The 14605-nt window shown below is 37.3% G+C and overlaps 1 protein-coding gene across 1 annotated transcript in view; it reads right to left on the bottom strand.

Annotated features, from left to right (window-relative positions):
- Positions 1 to 14605, bottom strand: part of SDCCAG8 (serologically defined colon cancer antigen 8) — a 236607-nt gene that overhangs the window by 69343 nt on the left and 152659 nt on the right. Inside the window, exon 16 of the mRNA XM_008068997.2 lies at positions 7635 to 7766. Coding sequence (XP_008067188.1) covers positions 7635 to 7766 — 132 coding nt within the window. The remainder of the gene's footprint in view (positions 1 to 7634; positions 7767 to 14605) is intronic.

The following is a 14605-nucleotide window of genomic DNA, read 5'->3' as shown; positions in this document are numbered from 1 at the left end:
AAAAATTAGCCAGGCGTGGTAGCACGTGCCTGTAGTTCCAGCTCCTTGGAAGGCTGAGGCGGAAGGATCGCCAGAGCCCAGTAGGTCAAGGCTGCGGTGGTCGAAAACGGCCACTGCACTCCAGTCTGGGTGACAGTGAGACTCCAACTCAAAAAAATAAATAAATAAAACTAAACTAAAAATAAAATAAAATAAAAAAGCAACTAGGTAAAGGTATCACTTGAAATTTTATTTGGGGCTCATTCTGAAAACTTTCACCACTGTATAGAGTACAAACAAATACGTACTTGCACACAATTACAAACACTTAGAACATCATAGGCATATCTCGAGTTATGGTCCAAAATGTTGTTCCATAAATCCATTGCTGAAAATTCAAAAGGCATTTTCCCTTGGAAATAACATTATGTAAACATGGCATTTTGGCTCACAGATGAACTCACTAGAGTCAATTTAACCCATAATGTGAATAAACAACCATCTAGAATGCACCCCTTGAAGCTGCTGCTGCATCCCCAGAAGCTCAAGCAGAGCTCAACGTGTCCTATGGGCTTGATAAATATGTTGAATGAAGGCTGTCAAATGATTAGTAGGAAGAGACATTTATTGAGCACTAACTCTGTGCCAGGCCCCGGTCTAAAGACTTTTTAATGAATAATTTTAGGCAATTTTCATGACCCTACCAAGTAGCATTTTGCTAGGAGATTTTCCCAAAAAAGTAAAATCAAACATGGCTTCCAGACCTCTTAGGAATTTATCAATAATGCATCAAACAAATGAATTTTGAAGACATTGCTTGTTAAAGAAAATAAGGAAGATGAAGTTTAAGATTAAGGATTCACTGCAGCTAGAAAGCAGCAAACTGAGGAAAATCCAGTCTGTTCTAGGGTGCATGCTCTTAACTACGGTGAATATTGTCCCTCTTCTTTAGGTTTTTGGTTTTAAAAACAGAGGACTAGAACCTGAAAATAGCTTAAAGAATAAAAGTGCCATTGGCTGGGCGCAGTAGCTCATACCTATAACCTCAGTACTTTGGGCGGTTGATCCAGAAGGACTGTTTGAGCCCAGGAGTTTGAGACTAGCCTGGGTAACATAGCAAGATCTCATCTCTACAAAAAATTTTTAAAAATTAGCTGGGCATGGTGGTGCATGGGGAAGCTGAGGCAGAAGGATCTCCTGAGCACAGGTGGTTGAAGCTGCAGTGAGCCATCATCGTGCCACTGCACTCCAGCTTGGGCAACAGAGTGAAACCCAGACAAAAAACAAAAAACAAAAACAACAACATTAGATAGATGACAGATAGAGATACAGATATAGGTAGGGATATCTGCTTGTCCTGTGTGGCATATAATAAACAGTCAATAAATATGTGATAAGTGAAAGGGAGTCTTTTTCTTTTTTCTGCATATTAGGTCTATCCTAGCCAAAAGTATAAACTATATGAATATGTCTTGGGCATTTTCCCAAGACATATTTTCTTTTGTTTGATCCTATTCCCAGTTATTAAAGCGCCCGCCTTGTTCCATCTAATGTAACTGCACAGGCTGCTTTAAATAATTTACTATCCATTCCCAGATCAGAATTCTAACTCCCACAGTGTGGCAAATGTTCTTTTTGTTTTTGTATTGTTTTATTGGGAAAATCTGATTTCAGGTTTTCCCAAAAAAGTATAATCAAACATGGCTTCCAGACCTCTTAGGAATTTATCAATAATGCATCAAACAAATGGATTTTGAAGATATTGCTTAACCCCAATTGGCTTATAATGTTAGTATAATTTGAAAAATGATAAACGTTTCTGAGAGTTTCCTGGTTTTCATAGTTTACTCCTTTCCTTTATACAGTACTCTCAGATTGTCATTAGACCCTGTAGGTGAGATAGGCTACCTAATCCACACATTTCCATGGTCCAGTGAAACAAACTCTCATGATAATAAAGGAAAAATTCAAAATAAACAGGTTGTAATAAGCTTCTTTTCTAACAACATATCACTTACCATTTCTTCATAGAAAGAATTTTATATTACAAAATAATGGCATACAAATCTAAAATAACACAGCAATTTTGTTAATTTGCTTTTTTCTTAGAAAAATAGATAGAGGTCTCACTATGTTGCCCAGTCTGGTCTCAAATACCTGGGTTCAAGCTATCCTCCTGCCTTGGTCTCCCAAAGTGCTGGAATTACAGGCGTGAGCCAGTATGTCAGGCCTAATTTGCTTTTAATAGTATGTTGTCAGTTATTTAAAAACAGATTTGCCAGCAGCACATTACCAAAGGAATGCCTCCCTACAGTAAATTGGTGGGGTAGTGGTGGGAGGTGGGGATTATATATATCTGCTTTAGCAAAAGTGATACGGATGATTCACTTCTGAATTACAATTCATATGGGACTTGAAATGTAGTTACTGGGAAACCATTACACTGCTGATGCAAGTATACAATACTGCACTGTAGGGGGTTAACAAAACAATCCGAAACAAACAATTATTACGATGAAGCTAAGTGAACAGCAATCGATAATTAAAAGCAAGGATAGCAGAGTTTGAAAACCAAGATGACCTCAGTACGACACTGACAACCTAGTATTAACTCAATGTCTTTCTCCTAAACCATGGGAAGTCAAACTACCAGAGATTTTGCTACAGGGCACAAGCCCTACCAAGTGTGGGGGCAGTCAGTGGAATATTACATTAGCATTCTCAGTAGGTTGTTTTGACTTATACGAACCAAATTTCAGTACTTTAAAAAACTTTCACTAAATGTGTTTTAAAACTGCCCATAATAATTGATGAAAAGACCTATCATGTTGGGTCAGTCTTCTGGTTATACCTGTCCAGAGAGCTTGGGTCTACACTTTGATCACTCTTCTAAACAAGGAGTGATTAACTCAAGAAATTTCCTCAGAGACAGTGAAGTTTTTGACCTTACACCCCAAATCTAATATCAACAACAGACATTTGGTTTATATAAAACAGAAAGGAGAGCAAACAAACAAACTTTAAGGGCAACCGATTCTTGCCCACGCCTGCTGAGAGGCTGGTCCCCCATGGCATCCTTTCTCCTTGTCTCTGGGTTTCTGGAGGCACCGCAGCAACCCAGAGTGACCTCCCAGGAGACAGCAGGTGGTGTCATGGCAACTCTGCACTGGAGGCTAATCACAAAATTTCGATTAGCCCCAATAAAGAGGAATTCTGGAACCATGGGAGTGGGGTAGAGTAGATTCTTTACATCTTTGTATCACCTAGCCTAGCACAGTGACTGGTACAAAATAGATGTCCAATTAAAACTGAATAAGGCTGGGCATGATGGCTCAAGCTCGTAATCCCAGCACTTTGAAAGGATGAGATGAGAGGATTGCCTGAGCTTAGGGTTCGAGATGAGCCTGGGCAACTTGGTGAGACCTCGTCTCTAAAATAAATCAAAAAAATAAGCCAGGCAAGGTAGTGCGCACCTGTAGTTCCAGCTACTTGGAAGGCTGAGGCAGAAGGCTCGCCTGAGCCCAGCAGGTCGAGGCTGCAGTGTCTGTGAGTGCGCCACTGCACTCCAGCCTGAGTGACAGAGTGAGACTCTGACTTAAACAAAAACAAACAAAAAACAGAATAAACTTTCTCTGATGATCAGTGAAACTGAGTATTTATTCTTGTGTCTGTTGTCTGCCTGTATGTCATCATTTAAGAAGTGTCTGTCCATGTCCTTTACCCAGTTTTTAATGGGGTTGTTTGGTTTTTTCCTTTCCCTTCATTGAGTTCCTTGTAGATCCTGGATGTTAGGTCTTTGTCAGATGCACAACTTAAAAATATTTTTTTCCCATTCTGCAGGTTGTCTCCCTACCCTTTTGATGGTTTCTTTTGCTCTGCAAAAGCTTTCAATTTGATGAGTCCCACTTGCTTATCTTAGCTTTTATGGTATTCACTTTTGGGAACTTGATCAAGAATTCATCATTTACTCTGATGTGCATAAGGGTGTATCCTATGTTTTCTTCTAGGATTCTTATACTTTGAGGTTTTGTGTTTAGGTCTTTGATCCATTTTGAGTTGATTTCTATATCTTAAGCTAGTTCAACCTCTATGGAAAACAGTTTGGCAATTCCTAAAAGAACTAAACATTGATCTTCCATATGATCCAGCAATCCTTCTCCTGGGAATATACCTGGAGGAACATAAATTGCTCTACAAAAAAGATGCCAGTACATGAATGTTTATTGCCACACTATTCACAATAACAAAAACACGGAACCAACCCTACTGTCCACTGAAAGTGGACTGGATAAAGAAAATGTGGTACATATACATAATGGAGTATTACGTAACCATAAAGAAAAACAAAATCATGGACTTCACAGCAAATTGGACAGAGTTGAAGACCATCATACTAAGTGAACTATCAAACAAATGAAGAACTAAATACTGCCATGTTCTCACTCATAAGTGGACCCCGACCACCAGTCACACTAGCACAAGGGAGGGATTGGCAGTCCCTAGGCACTGCTGGGTGAGGGATGGGTGGGGAGGCACATGACAACACAAAGCGTACCTGGTCCACTACCGGGGGAGTGAGGGCCAGTTAGAAGCCGAAACCTCACCTGTGTGAAGCTTACTTATGTAGTTAACACTCACTTGTACCCCACATCTCTATATAATAACAATGTAATAAAGACCAGAATAGACTAAGTCTTGCCTCAGTTCACCCTCCTAGCACCACATCCATAAAACTGCATTTATCATTCTTTTGCCACAGCAGCAACAATGTAGGAGATGACCCTTCCCAGCTCAACACCATTCTCTGCCCAATGCTTGGTGTCCCAATCAACTTCTCTTCTCAGAAACCTTATAACTTCACCTCGCTGTCTATATCATCTCCAGACTTCTTTTGACTCTCAAATTCCCTTCACAGGAACATATTTTTATGACTCCTCTTAGAATTTATGAAGTCATTTCATTGTTATTGCATGACCATAAAATTTATTTTAGAAATAATTTTCCTATGTAATAAATGCCACTATTTCATTTACATGAATTAAATCCTTAATAATTAATTATGCAAGAAAAGGCACAATTGGTCAATAACATGTCTTAGCAACAAAATATACTCTAAAATGTAGATGTAAAATTAAATTCAGGTTATAGAATCAATAACTAATAAAAACAGATTAATGATTTTTAGGGGATGTTTGTTTTTTGAATGTAAAATTTAACTGCTACTCTTATGGCTTTCTCTCTTTTTTTTGGGGGGGGGTTTAGTTGGAGTCTCATTCTGATGCCCAGGCTGGAGTGCCATGGCATGCTCACGGCCACCCCAGCATCGACCTGGTGGGCAAAACTTTTGCCTCAGCCATCCAAGTAGCTGGAACTACAGGCACGTGCCACCATGCCTGGCTAAGTTTTTGATTTATTGTAGAGACGAGGGCTCACCATGTTGCCCAGGCTGGTCTCAAACCCGCAGACTCAGGCAATCCTGTCACCTCGGCCCCCCAAAATGCTGGGATTACAGTCTTTTTGTTTTTAAATGATGAGATAAAGGTTAAGATTTCAGGGTTCTGTTTTAAAGCACTTCTCTGAAAATAGTAAATAGTCTTAATCTCCCCAAATTATGTCAAATTAGATAAATTCAATTAGATAACAATTAGATAAAATTAGATTAAAAATCAGTGCTATATTTCCTATTCTTAACATTTGCTTTGGAAGAATAAAATTTCTATTATAATAATAGAACTTAAGAATTTGGTAAAGATCACCCTGAGTCAGTTTATAGAATTACCCATGTAGAATTCATTACTAGTTTGTTACATTTCAATCAGAAATTTCATGTCTTTGGACAATGGCTTTTATGTATGCAATTTAAACAATACATTACTCTACAAAAGGAAAAAACTATGTGAAACTGTATAACTGACAAAACATCCAGGACTGCTGGGAGTGGTGACATAGTATATGACCAGATAAGAGAACATGCATGCTACCACCTCTGGGACTTGTTCACTCTGTATATATAGAGAGACTTTCACGTGGTTGATACTTATCTTAAAATAAAAATAGGCTGGGAGCAGTGGCTCAAGACTGTAATTCCAGCACTTTGGGAGGTTGAGGTGAGAGGATTGCCTGAGCCAGGAGTTCAAGACCAGCCTGGGCAATTTGGTGAGACCTCATCTCTACAATAAATCAAAAAATTGGCTGGGCGTGGTGGCTCATACCTATAGTTCCAGCTACTTCGAAGACTGAGGCAGAAAGTTCGCCAAAGCCTAGAAGGTCAAAGCTGCAGTCGTCATGAGCATGCCACCGCACTCCATCCTGGGTGATAGAGAGAGACTCTGACTCAAAAAAATAAAAAATGAAATAAAAAAATAAAAATAAAATAAAACTAGAAAAAAACAGCATTGCCATCTTTAACGCAAAGTCCCTAGACTGCCTTTGTGGACACCAGAGTGTCTAAACTACCATCTGAAAATTTATCTTTCTTGATCTTTACAACTTTAATGATCTTTATAATCAGAATTTAATGCATTCACATCTACTGTAACTTAAAACAAGAAATGCCCTGCTCCAAAATGCCCCTCCGGATACTTTCCCCACCACAAGAATGTCTCTTGTTTCCTACTTTCCCTGGTAGCCAAACCTCATGAACACGTGGTTTAAATGTGCTATTTCTGATTTTCAACTCACTCCAATTTTTCAACCCATTCCAATTTGGGTTCTGCACCCCCTCTTCAACTAAAACTGTTTTTGTTAAGGTAAGCAGTGACATCCATGTCACTAAGTTCAACGGACATTTCCAGTCTTATTTAATCATCTGGCGGCATCTGGTTGATCGCCTCCTGTTTCCTGAAGCGTTTCCATCCTTCCGCATGTGAAATATCAGGCTCTTCAGTGTCTGCTCATTTCTCGGGTTGCTTTGTCTCCTCATTGCGAACCTCTACTTTTTCCTTTAAAAATGTTGGCATTCTTTAGGATTCAGTAAGCTCTCCTTCGTTCTTAGTCTTTTTTTCCTCTAGTGACTTCATTTACTTCCAATGTTTCAAATATCCTCTATAGGCCAATGGAGATTTTTTTTTTTTTTGAGTCAGAATCTCACTCTATCGCCCAGGTTGGAGTGCAGTGGCATGCTCACAGCCATCCCAGGGTCGACCTGCTGGGCTCAGGCGATCCTTCCGCCTCAGCCTTCCAAGTAGCATTAAGGCCGGGCTCGGTGGTTCAGCCTATAATCCCAGCACTTTGTGAGGCCCAGGCGAGTGGATTGCCTGAGCTCATGGGTTTGAGACCAGCCCAGGCAATTTGGCGAGACCTCGTCTCTATAATAAAAAATAAAAAATTAGCCAGGCGTGGTAGCACGTGCCTGTAGTTCTGGCTACCTGGAAGGCTGAGGTGGAAGGATCGCCAGAGCCCAGCAGGTCGACACTGGGGTGGCCATGAATGTGACACTACACTCCAGCCTGGGTGACAGAGTGAGATTTCAATTCAAAAAAAAGAAAAAGAAAAAAGGAAGCATAAATACCTGAAATAAAAGTATTAGGTTTTTAGCATGTCCCTTGAGTAGCATAATGATAATGAACTCTATGCGTTCCACAGCAATTCTCCTTCTGTTGTAAATGAAACACATTCAATATATGGCATATTAATTGATTATTAAACTTTATTACCTTTGCTTCATTATCTCATGCACTCTCCCATGCTGGATACATTGTTCCTCTAACTCATCATTTCTTCTCTGTAACTTTTCCAGTTTGTCATAGGTGTACCTTTTTTCTTGACTGAGCTGAGCTATTTCAGATCTAGAAAGGTGAAAACACATAAATAATAGAAGCTAAAGATTCTTATTACTAGGGCATTTTTTATAACCTTAACTTTATCTTAAACTCCATACTTGAACATAATGATGTAATAAAAATTATTTCATGTAAAATAAGATATTTCAGAAATTGCAAAATGTCTAGCAGAAGGATATATATACATTGTAGAGACTCAAGTATTAGATAGATAAATAACGACTTTAATAGAAATGGCTTCTCTAAGGAACAAGACAAGAATGATAATGATCAAATCTCTTTTAAAAGACTATCATCCACTTAACAAGTATTTACCGAGTGCTTATTATAGGCCAACCATCATGCTGTTAAAGAAGCAACCCCATACCTAATTTCTATACCAAAGAGTATATTTTAATTATCATAGGCAATGTAATGGCACATGGTTCAAATCAAATAATTCTGTGATAGTTAATTTTATGAGTCAACACGGATGGGAAAGGTGCCTAGATATTTAGCAAGTCATTATTCAGAATGTTTCTGTGAAGATGTTTTTAGATGAGATTAACATTTAATTTGGTGGACTTTGAGTAAGGAGATTTGGGTGGGCCTCCATATGGGTAGGTATCACCCAATGGTTGAAGGCCTGAATAAAACAAAGACTGGCGTCTCCTGAGCAAAAAGGGCTTCTGCCTCCAGATTTCCTTTAGACTTGAACTGCAACTATTCCCCAGGTTTCCAGCCTGCTTGCCTACCCTGAAGATTTTGGACTTACCAAGCCTCCAAAATTGCAGCAGCCAATTCCTTAAAATATATATTTCTATGTTTATCTATCTCTATGTGTATCTAGGCTTATACCTAGATATATAGATACACAGATCAATAGACTATATGTCAATAGATAACTACTTATTCTGTTTCTCTGAAAAACCTTGATTAATACAAATTTTAAAAGCATAATAATGAAAACCAGCAGTCTCCTGACCCAACCTCCAATTCATGAAGCAGTGACAAATACTTTTAAATTTTGCAAAGCTATTTCTTCTGGTAATTTATCTATATTTTTCAGTACGTTCATACCACTATCTCTTGTTGCATCAATTAAGAAATTTCTGGTCGGATTCAGAGGCTCAACATGTAATCCCAGCATTTTGGGAGGCCGAGGCAAGTGGACTGCCTGAGCCTGTGGATTTGGGACCAGCCCGGGCTATTTGGCGAGACCGCCTCTCTACAGTTAAAAAAAAAAAAAAAATTAGCCACGCGTGGTAGCGCACACCTGTAGTTCTGGCTACTTGAAAGGCTGAGGTGGAAGGATTGCTGGAAGCCAGGAACCCAGCAGGTTGATGCTGGGGTGGCTGTGAGCACGCCACTGCACTCCAGCCTGGGCGATGGAGTGAGACTGGGCTCAGATGATCCTTCTGCCTCAGCCTTCTAAGTAGCTGGAACTACAGGTCCACGCTACACCCGGCTTATTTTTTGATTTAGTGTAGAGACAAGGTCTCACCAAGTTGCCCAGGATGGTCTTGAAACCCTGAGATCAGGAAATTCTCTCACCTTGGCCTCCCAAAGTGCTGTCATTCTTTTATCTATGGATTTTCTGTTCCTCTAGAGAAGGATCTTCTAGTTTCCTGCTGTTTTGTAACCCTGACTGTCAGGGGTCTAGGAGCTGGATGGAAGTAGAAGGGTAAAGAATTTACCTTTCAGACTACAGGTTTTCTCTTAATCCCTTTATTCTAGCTTCAATGCTCCCTTTTAACCAGAGATCTCTGGTTTAATCTCTTCAGAAGTCCCTGGTATTTTGTGTGGAGGAGGGACAGTTACCTAGCCATAAGGAGAATCATCAGTTTTGGTTTTAGTCCTATGATCTACTCCAACCTTCCAAGTTTTTTTATGGAATTCTGAGAGCAGATCAGCTTGATTTACATATACATATCCTCCTCTGTAGACACTTAAGATTCAACTTTCTCCATTATGCTAAGTCAGATTCTATTTCCCCACTCTCCTCTCTGTCTTTACATATTTCATTTGGGAATCAAAGATATCTCTTTTGGTGATGGCTGATGTCCCTGAAGAAGTATGCTGTCTTTACTGTCTTAGATGACAGTCCTAAGTCTCAAAATCTGAAGATCCAAAATATGTCTGTCCAAGAAAAATTGTATGCCTGTCCTGGTTTGATTAAATTATTGCCCACTGCCACTGTTTCCTCATGCCCTGCTATATTATCAGTTGAATTGGAAGTTTAAAACTCTTATAAATTATGAGTGGTTTCCAGCTTCATAATGGGTGTGTTTCCTGAAGAATCTTGATGTAAAATTAATTAATTCTTTCCTTCAAAGAAAGAAATCTTCCGTCAGGCAAGATGGCCTTCTCTTCCCGATCAGGAAAGGATTTGGATGTGATAAGGGAAGCCTTCTCTTACAAAGTGTCCATCCCATTGCTCACATGCACGAAGCAATGTCTGGCTTTTAGTTTCCCTCATTTCCATTTTTGTTCTCATCTCGGTTCAAGTGTCATCCCAAGGAAAGTTTGTCCCAATTATTATCTTGCAGTTTTCATTATGTTGGCCCCTTTTTATTGAAACCACCTCTAGCCTTTATGCATACATTAACTTATAATTAATCATTTTAAATTGTGTTGTATGTCTTGTCATTCTTACAAGATTATACATAAGAGTATGGATTATTTCATTTTCAACCTCAGAGCAAGTGCTCAATCTCCACTTCCTTCTTCAAATAAGAATTTATCCATATTTGAAATAGTCTAAAATGAATTGGTAATGACTTATGTTTCTCCTTTCAAAATCACATAATATAAAAGAATATAAAGGAAGTTATAGTAGTTGTTAATTTAGTACTTCTTCCAAGATTAGTATTTCCTATCATACCATGAACTAGAATAAATTCCAAAAGATGAAAAAATATCCTTAAATCAGGTAAGAAAAAAATGCAGAATATTTATCTATTCTCAGGTACTTCCCAAGGAAAAAGGCACTTTTTTTAAAGAAAAAAATACATTTTACAATATAAAAATATAAATTTACACATAAAATTTATATGTTAAAAGATCTATGTTTGTGTAAGAATATTCATTGTAACACTTTTCTAGAAACAACTTTGCTCTGCAGCCCAATATCTGGAAACATAACCCAGAAGTCTATCAACAGGAGACTCGTTACATTACTTATATGCTAGAATATCAAGATATTATTCTGATAACATGGCTATTAGTGTTATTATTATTAGTGTTATTTACAGAGCTAAAATCATGACATTGGTAAAAAAGGGAAAAGGTTAAAAATCAGCATGTATGATGTAGTTTCATTTTATAATTTAAAAAATATTTTCACTTGTACACCAAATGGTAATATTGATTATTTTGGCGTAGCAGAATCAGGAATGTTTTCTGTTTTCTTTATTCATTCTTATCCATACTTGTTAAATTTTTATAATGGACATGTGTTGTATCTTAAAAAAAAGTAATTTTGATTTTGAAAAAAATTCATAAGAAAACAAAAATATAGATGTCAATAGTGGGGAAAGTTGGTGGGAACAGGGACAGGGAATATATGGTAACTCTCTGTACTTTCTGCTCAGTTTTGTTGTTCACCTAAAAGTGCCCTAAAAAATAAAGTTTGTTAATTTAAAAAAGGTAAAGAACTAGGAAAACATTTATAAAAAATAAGACAAAGATTAAAAGCATCATTTAATAAAGTAGAATCCTACTCTCCATCAAAAATCTAGTTGAGGAAAGTACAAGGAACATGAAAAATATCCACAGAAGAAACACAAATGGTCAATAAACACTTATAAAATATTCAATTTCACTATTATGCAAAGAAATGCATAACAAAACCATATACTACTTTCAACATTTATTTCATGTCTACTCTGTAACAAATTGTGGAATTCATCCTTTGCATTAAATGATCCCAATCAATCCCATAAGGCAACTGTGTATTTCTTTCCTTTTCTCTGTGAGATAAATATGAAGTGAAATGATATACCTAAGGTCACCCAAACGGTGGGTATTAAAGCCCAGATACACATACTGCTCTGTTCACCTTTGAAGGAGTAGTTTCTTCATTGTGCAATATTGCCTCTCGCTTTTTTTTTTTTAATCTCTCACTTCTATTTAATGTCACCCACTGATATGGGTACATATATACTGAGCAGAATTTAGTGTAGTACTTAAGCAAAGTAAAACACCTTAATAACTTCAAAGGAATTCATAGTCTTTGGACCAGCAATCCCCTTTTAGGCATCTTTACTGAGGAAATTACCAAAAATTCAGATTTATGTACAAAGCTATTGTTATATTATTATTTGTAATGATTACAAACTGAAAACATCTTAAATGTCTAATGAACTATTATGCATATAAATGCTTTAATCAAATTTTTGCTTACAGAGTATTTACTGATGCAGAAAAATGTTCATGAGATTATTGTAAGTGAAAAAGTAGATGCAAAATTGTATATATACCATAATTTTAATTACAATATGTATGTACACATACATACATATTTACATATACATGGAAAAAAATATGTCAAAGGTAACAACTGTCTTCAGATGGTAGTGTCACAAGAAATTTTTTCAATTCTTCTATGTATTTTCCAAATTCCCTACATTGAGGATGTCTTACATAATCACAAAAAATAGAAATGTTATTCTTAAAGTACATATTACTATCAAGTGTGTTACTACAACATTATTGTTTCTGCTTTGCGTATTTTTGCTTTTTAAAAATTTTTAATTGCAATTTGCCTACCAATTTTCATTGTTCAATAAAAACTTGGTATATGTGAATGCACATCATCCTTTTTCTGTCTAGAGCTCATGATGTATTAATGGAACTAGTAGTTCGTAAAGCTCAAAGAGTAAACTCATGAGTTTCTATGTCAATTTTGAGATATATTTGTGGCATGATTATCCTGCGTCATATAAAAGGATAATTGACTAATTCATTTTCACAGAAAATTTGGGTAATTTTTGACTTTACAGAAGCATGAACTTTCCCCCACATTTTTATACGCCAGTTATATTGCATAATTGCATTTGCATGAAATATAAGATATTTATGATAATCCAGATTTAAATGATAATTGCTTTTAAGGGGAAAACATGACACCTTTATTTTTTATTCTTTTAGATTCTGGCTTGGTAACAATTAGCAAAGGCCAATACCAGTCTCCTCTTGTAGAATATAATTTTTGTAGTATCCCAACCTAGCATCATCTAAACATGCAAGGGAAAAAAATACTTTAACCGGGTGTGTGTTCTTCACTTCAATTAAACTCACACAGTTGGATACTTACTGTTGCCAAAATAGTAATATAATTTATACATTATAGTCTACACAGTAAAACTACACTAAAAGTCATTTAACAATATTTATAACACCATAAAATACAGTGTTAAAATATATGAACTGCAATATGTACCAAAATTATAAAATTTGTTTCTCATCATCAGTGATTAAAACCAGGATCATTGCTCTAGCCTCAATACTCACAACCCTGGTGACAGATTAGAATTCAAATCTTAATGATCAATTTACAATTAACAAGATAGAAGTGAAACAAATTAAACCAACCATTATATATAACGAGACCCCATGGACTCCCATTGTTCCTCTTAATTACAAAACGCAAATCACAAATACACAATGGACAGTGTTAGACATCAATCCACAAGCCTAGCAACCCAGAAAGTGACAATGATGAAAAAGAAAGAAGCAAAACCCTATAGACCCTAGTTCTGTGCTCTATCCTGTTCTTTTCACTGTGCAAGTGGTGAGAGGTTAAAACCCAGCACACACTTGATCTCTACTCTGCTGCTGGCAGAGGCTCCCTCCTAGCCAGCCTCTATCTTTTCAAGCTCTTCCCAGCCAGGTGTTAGCACTGCAAACCGCACTGCAACATTTCACTGCTGATTCATCTAAGTGCGTGGGGAGATGGAATGCTTCCTTCACTTTGATAAAGAAAAATCACAGTTGTACCAAAGATATTTAAATATCTCCATTTACCTCCCTCAAAAGCAACCCCATAACTGTAATAAGCTCTCAGAGTACTGGGGAGTACAGAAGGAAGGCTAGCGAAAGTTTATGTGAGCTTCAACTAAAATCAGCCAGAATGTCTGCCTGGTGCCAATTAAAAGCAAAAGGAAATTAATTCTCTTGCCTGATGGTCAAAAACAAGCTATATAAAATGCACAGAGTTGGCAGTTCATTTTTAGTTTTAAAATGGGACATGTCATTCACAAACCCTGGGGTTACAGACACCACTACATGCAGTATGGAATACACACAGTGTGCAAAGCACTGTGCTAAATCACTATGGAGGCTTCCAGAGAACAGAAGCAGTCATCACTGCCATAATGCAACTTACGGTCTACTTGGGGAGAAAACACATACAACAGACACACACACGGAGGTACCATTTCAAAACATTTTCACAGAGCAGCCTAGCACAAGTCTGGGGCAGAAAGTAAGAGTGTATGGGCATAGAGAGCCCAGATTGTCAGCTTTCCTCGTGATTCTGCATGGGCTCTAATCAAATGACTAGATCTGTGAGTAAAAAGCTTATTTTAAGTGGTAGGAATCCATTTGTTTAGTTTGACATTTTGAATAACAAGACTCTCAGAGAAATGTTGCTAGTAAAGAAAGGAGGCAAAAAATGTTAATTATTGATTAATACAAAATAAATACGCTTACTTTCAGAAAAATTTTTACTATAGTACTTTGAGGAAAATCTGGACCAAAATTACCATATGAATTTTTTTGACCATATGGATTTAATAATTATTTTGGAAGCCGGGCTCGGTGGCTCAGCCTGTAATCCCGCGCCTTTGGGAGGCCGAGGTGAG

This window comes from Carlito syrichta, unplaced genomic scaffold, assembly GCF_000164805.1.
Source record: "Carlito syrichta isolate Samal-C Ts95f unplaced genomic scaffold, Tarsius_syrichta-2.0.1 Scaffold311719, whole genome shotgun sequence".
Lineage (NCBI taxonomy): Eukaryota > Metazoa > Chordata > Mammalia > Primates > Tarsiidae > Carlito > Carlito syrichta.
The sequence above is the reverse complement of the archived record's forward strand: the minus strand, read 5'-3'. Positions and strand labels throughout refer to the sequence as shown.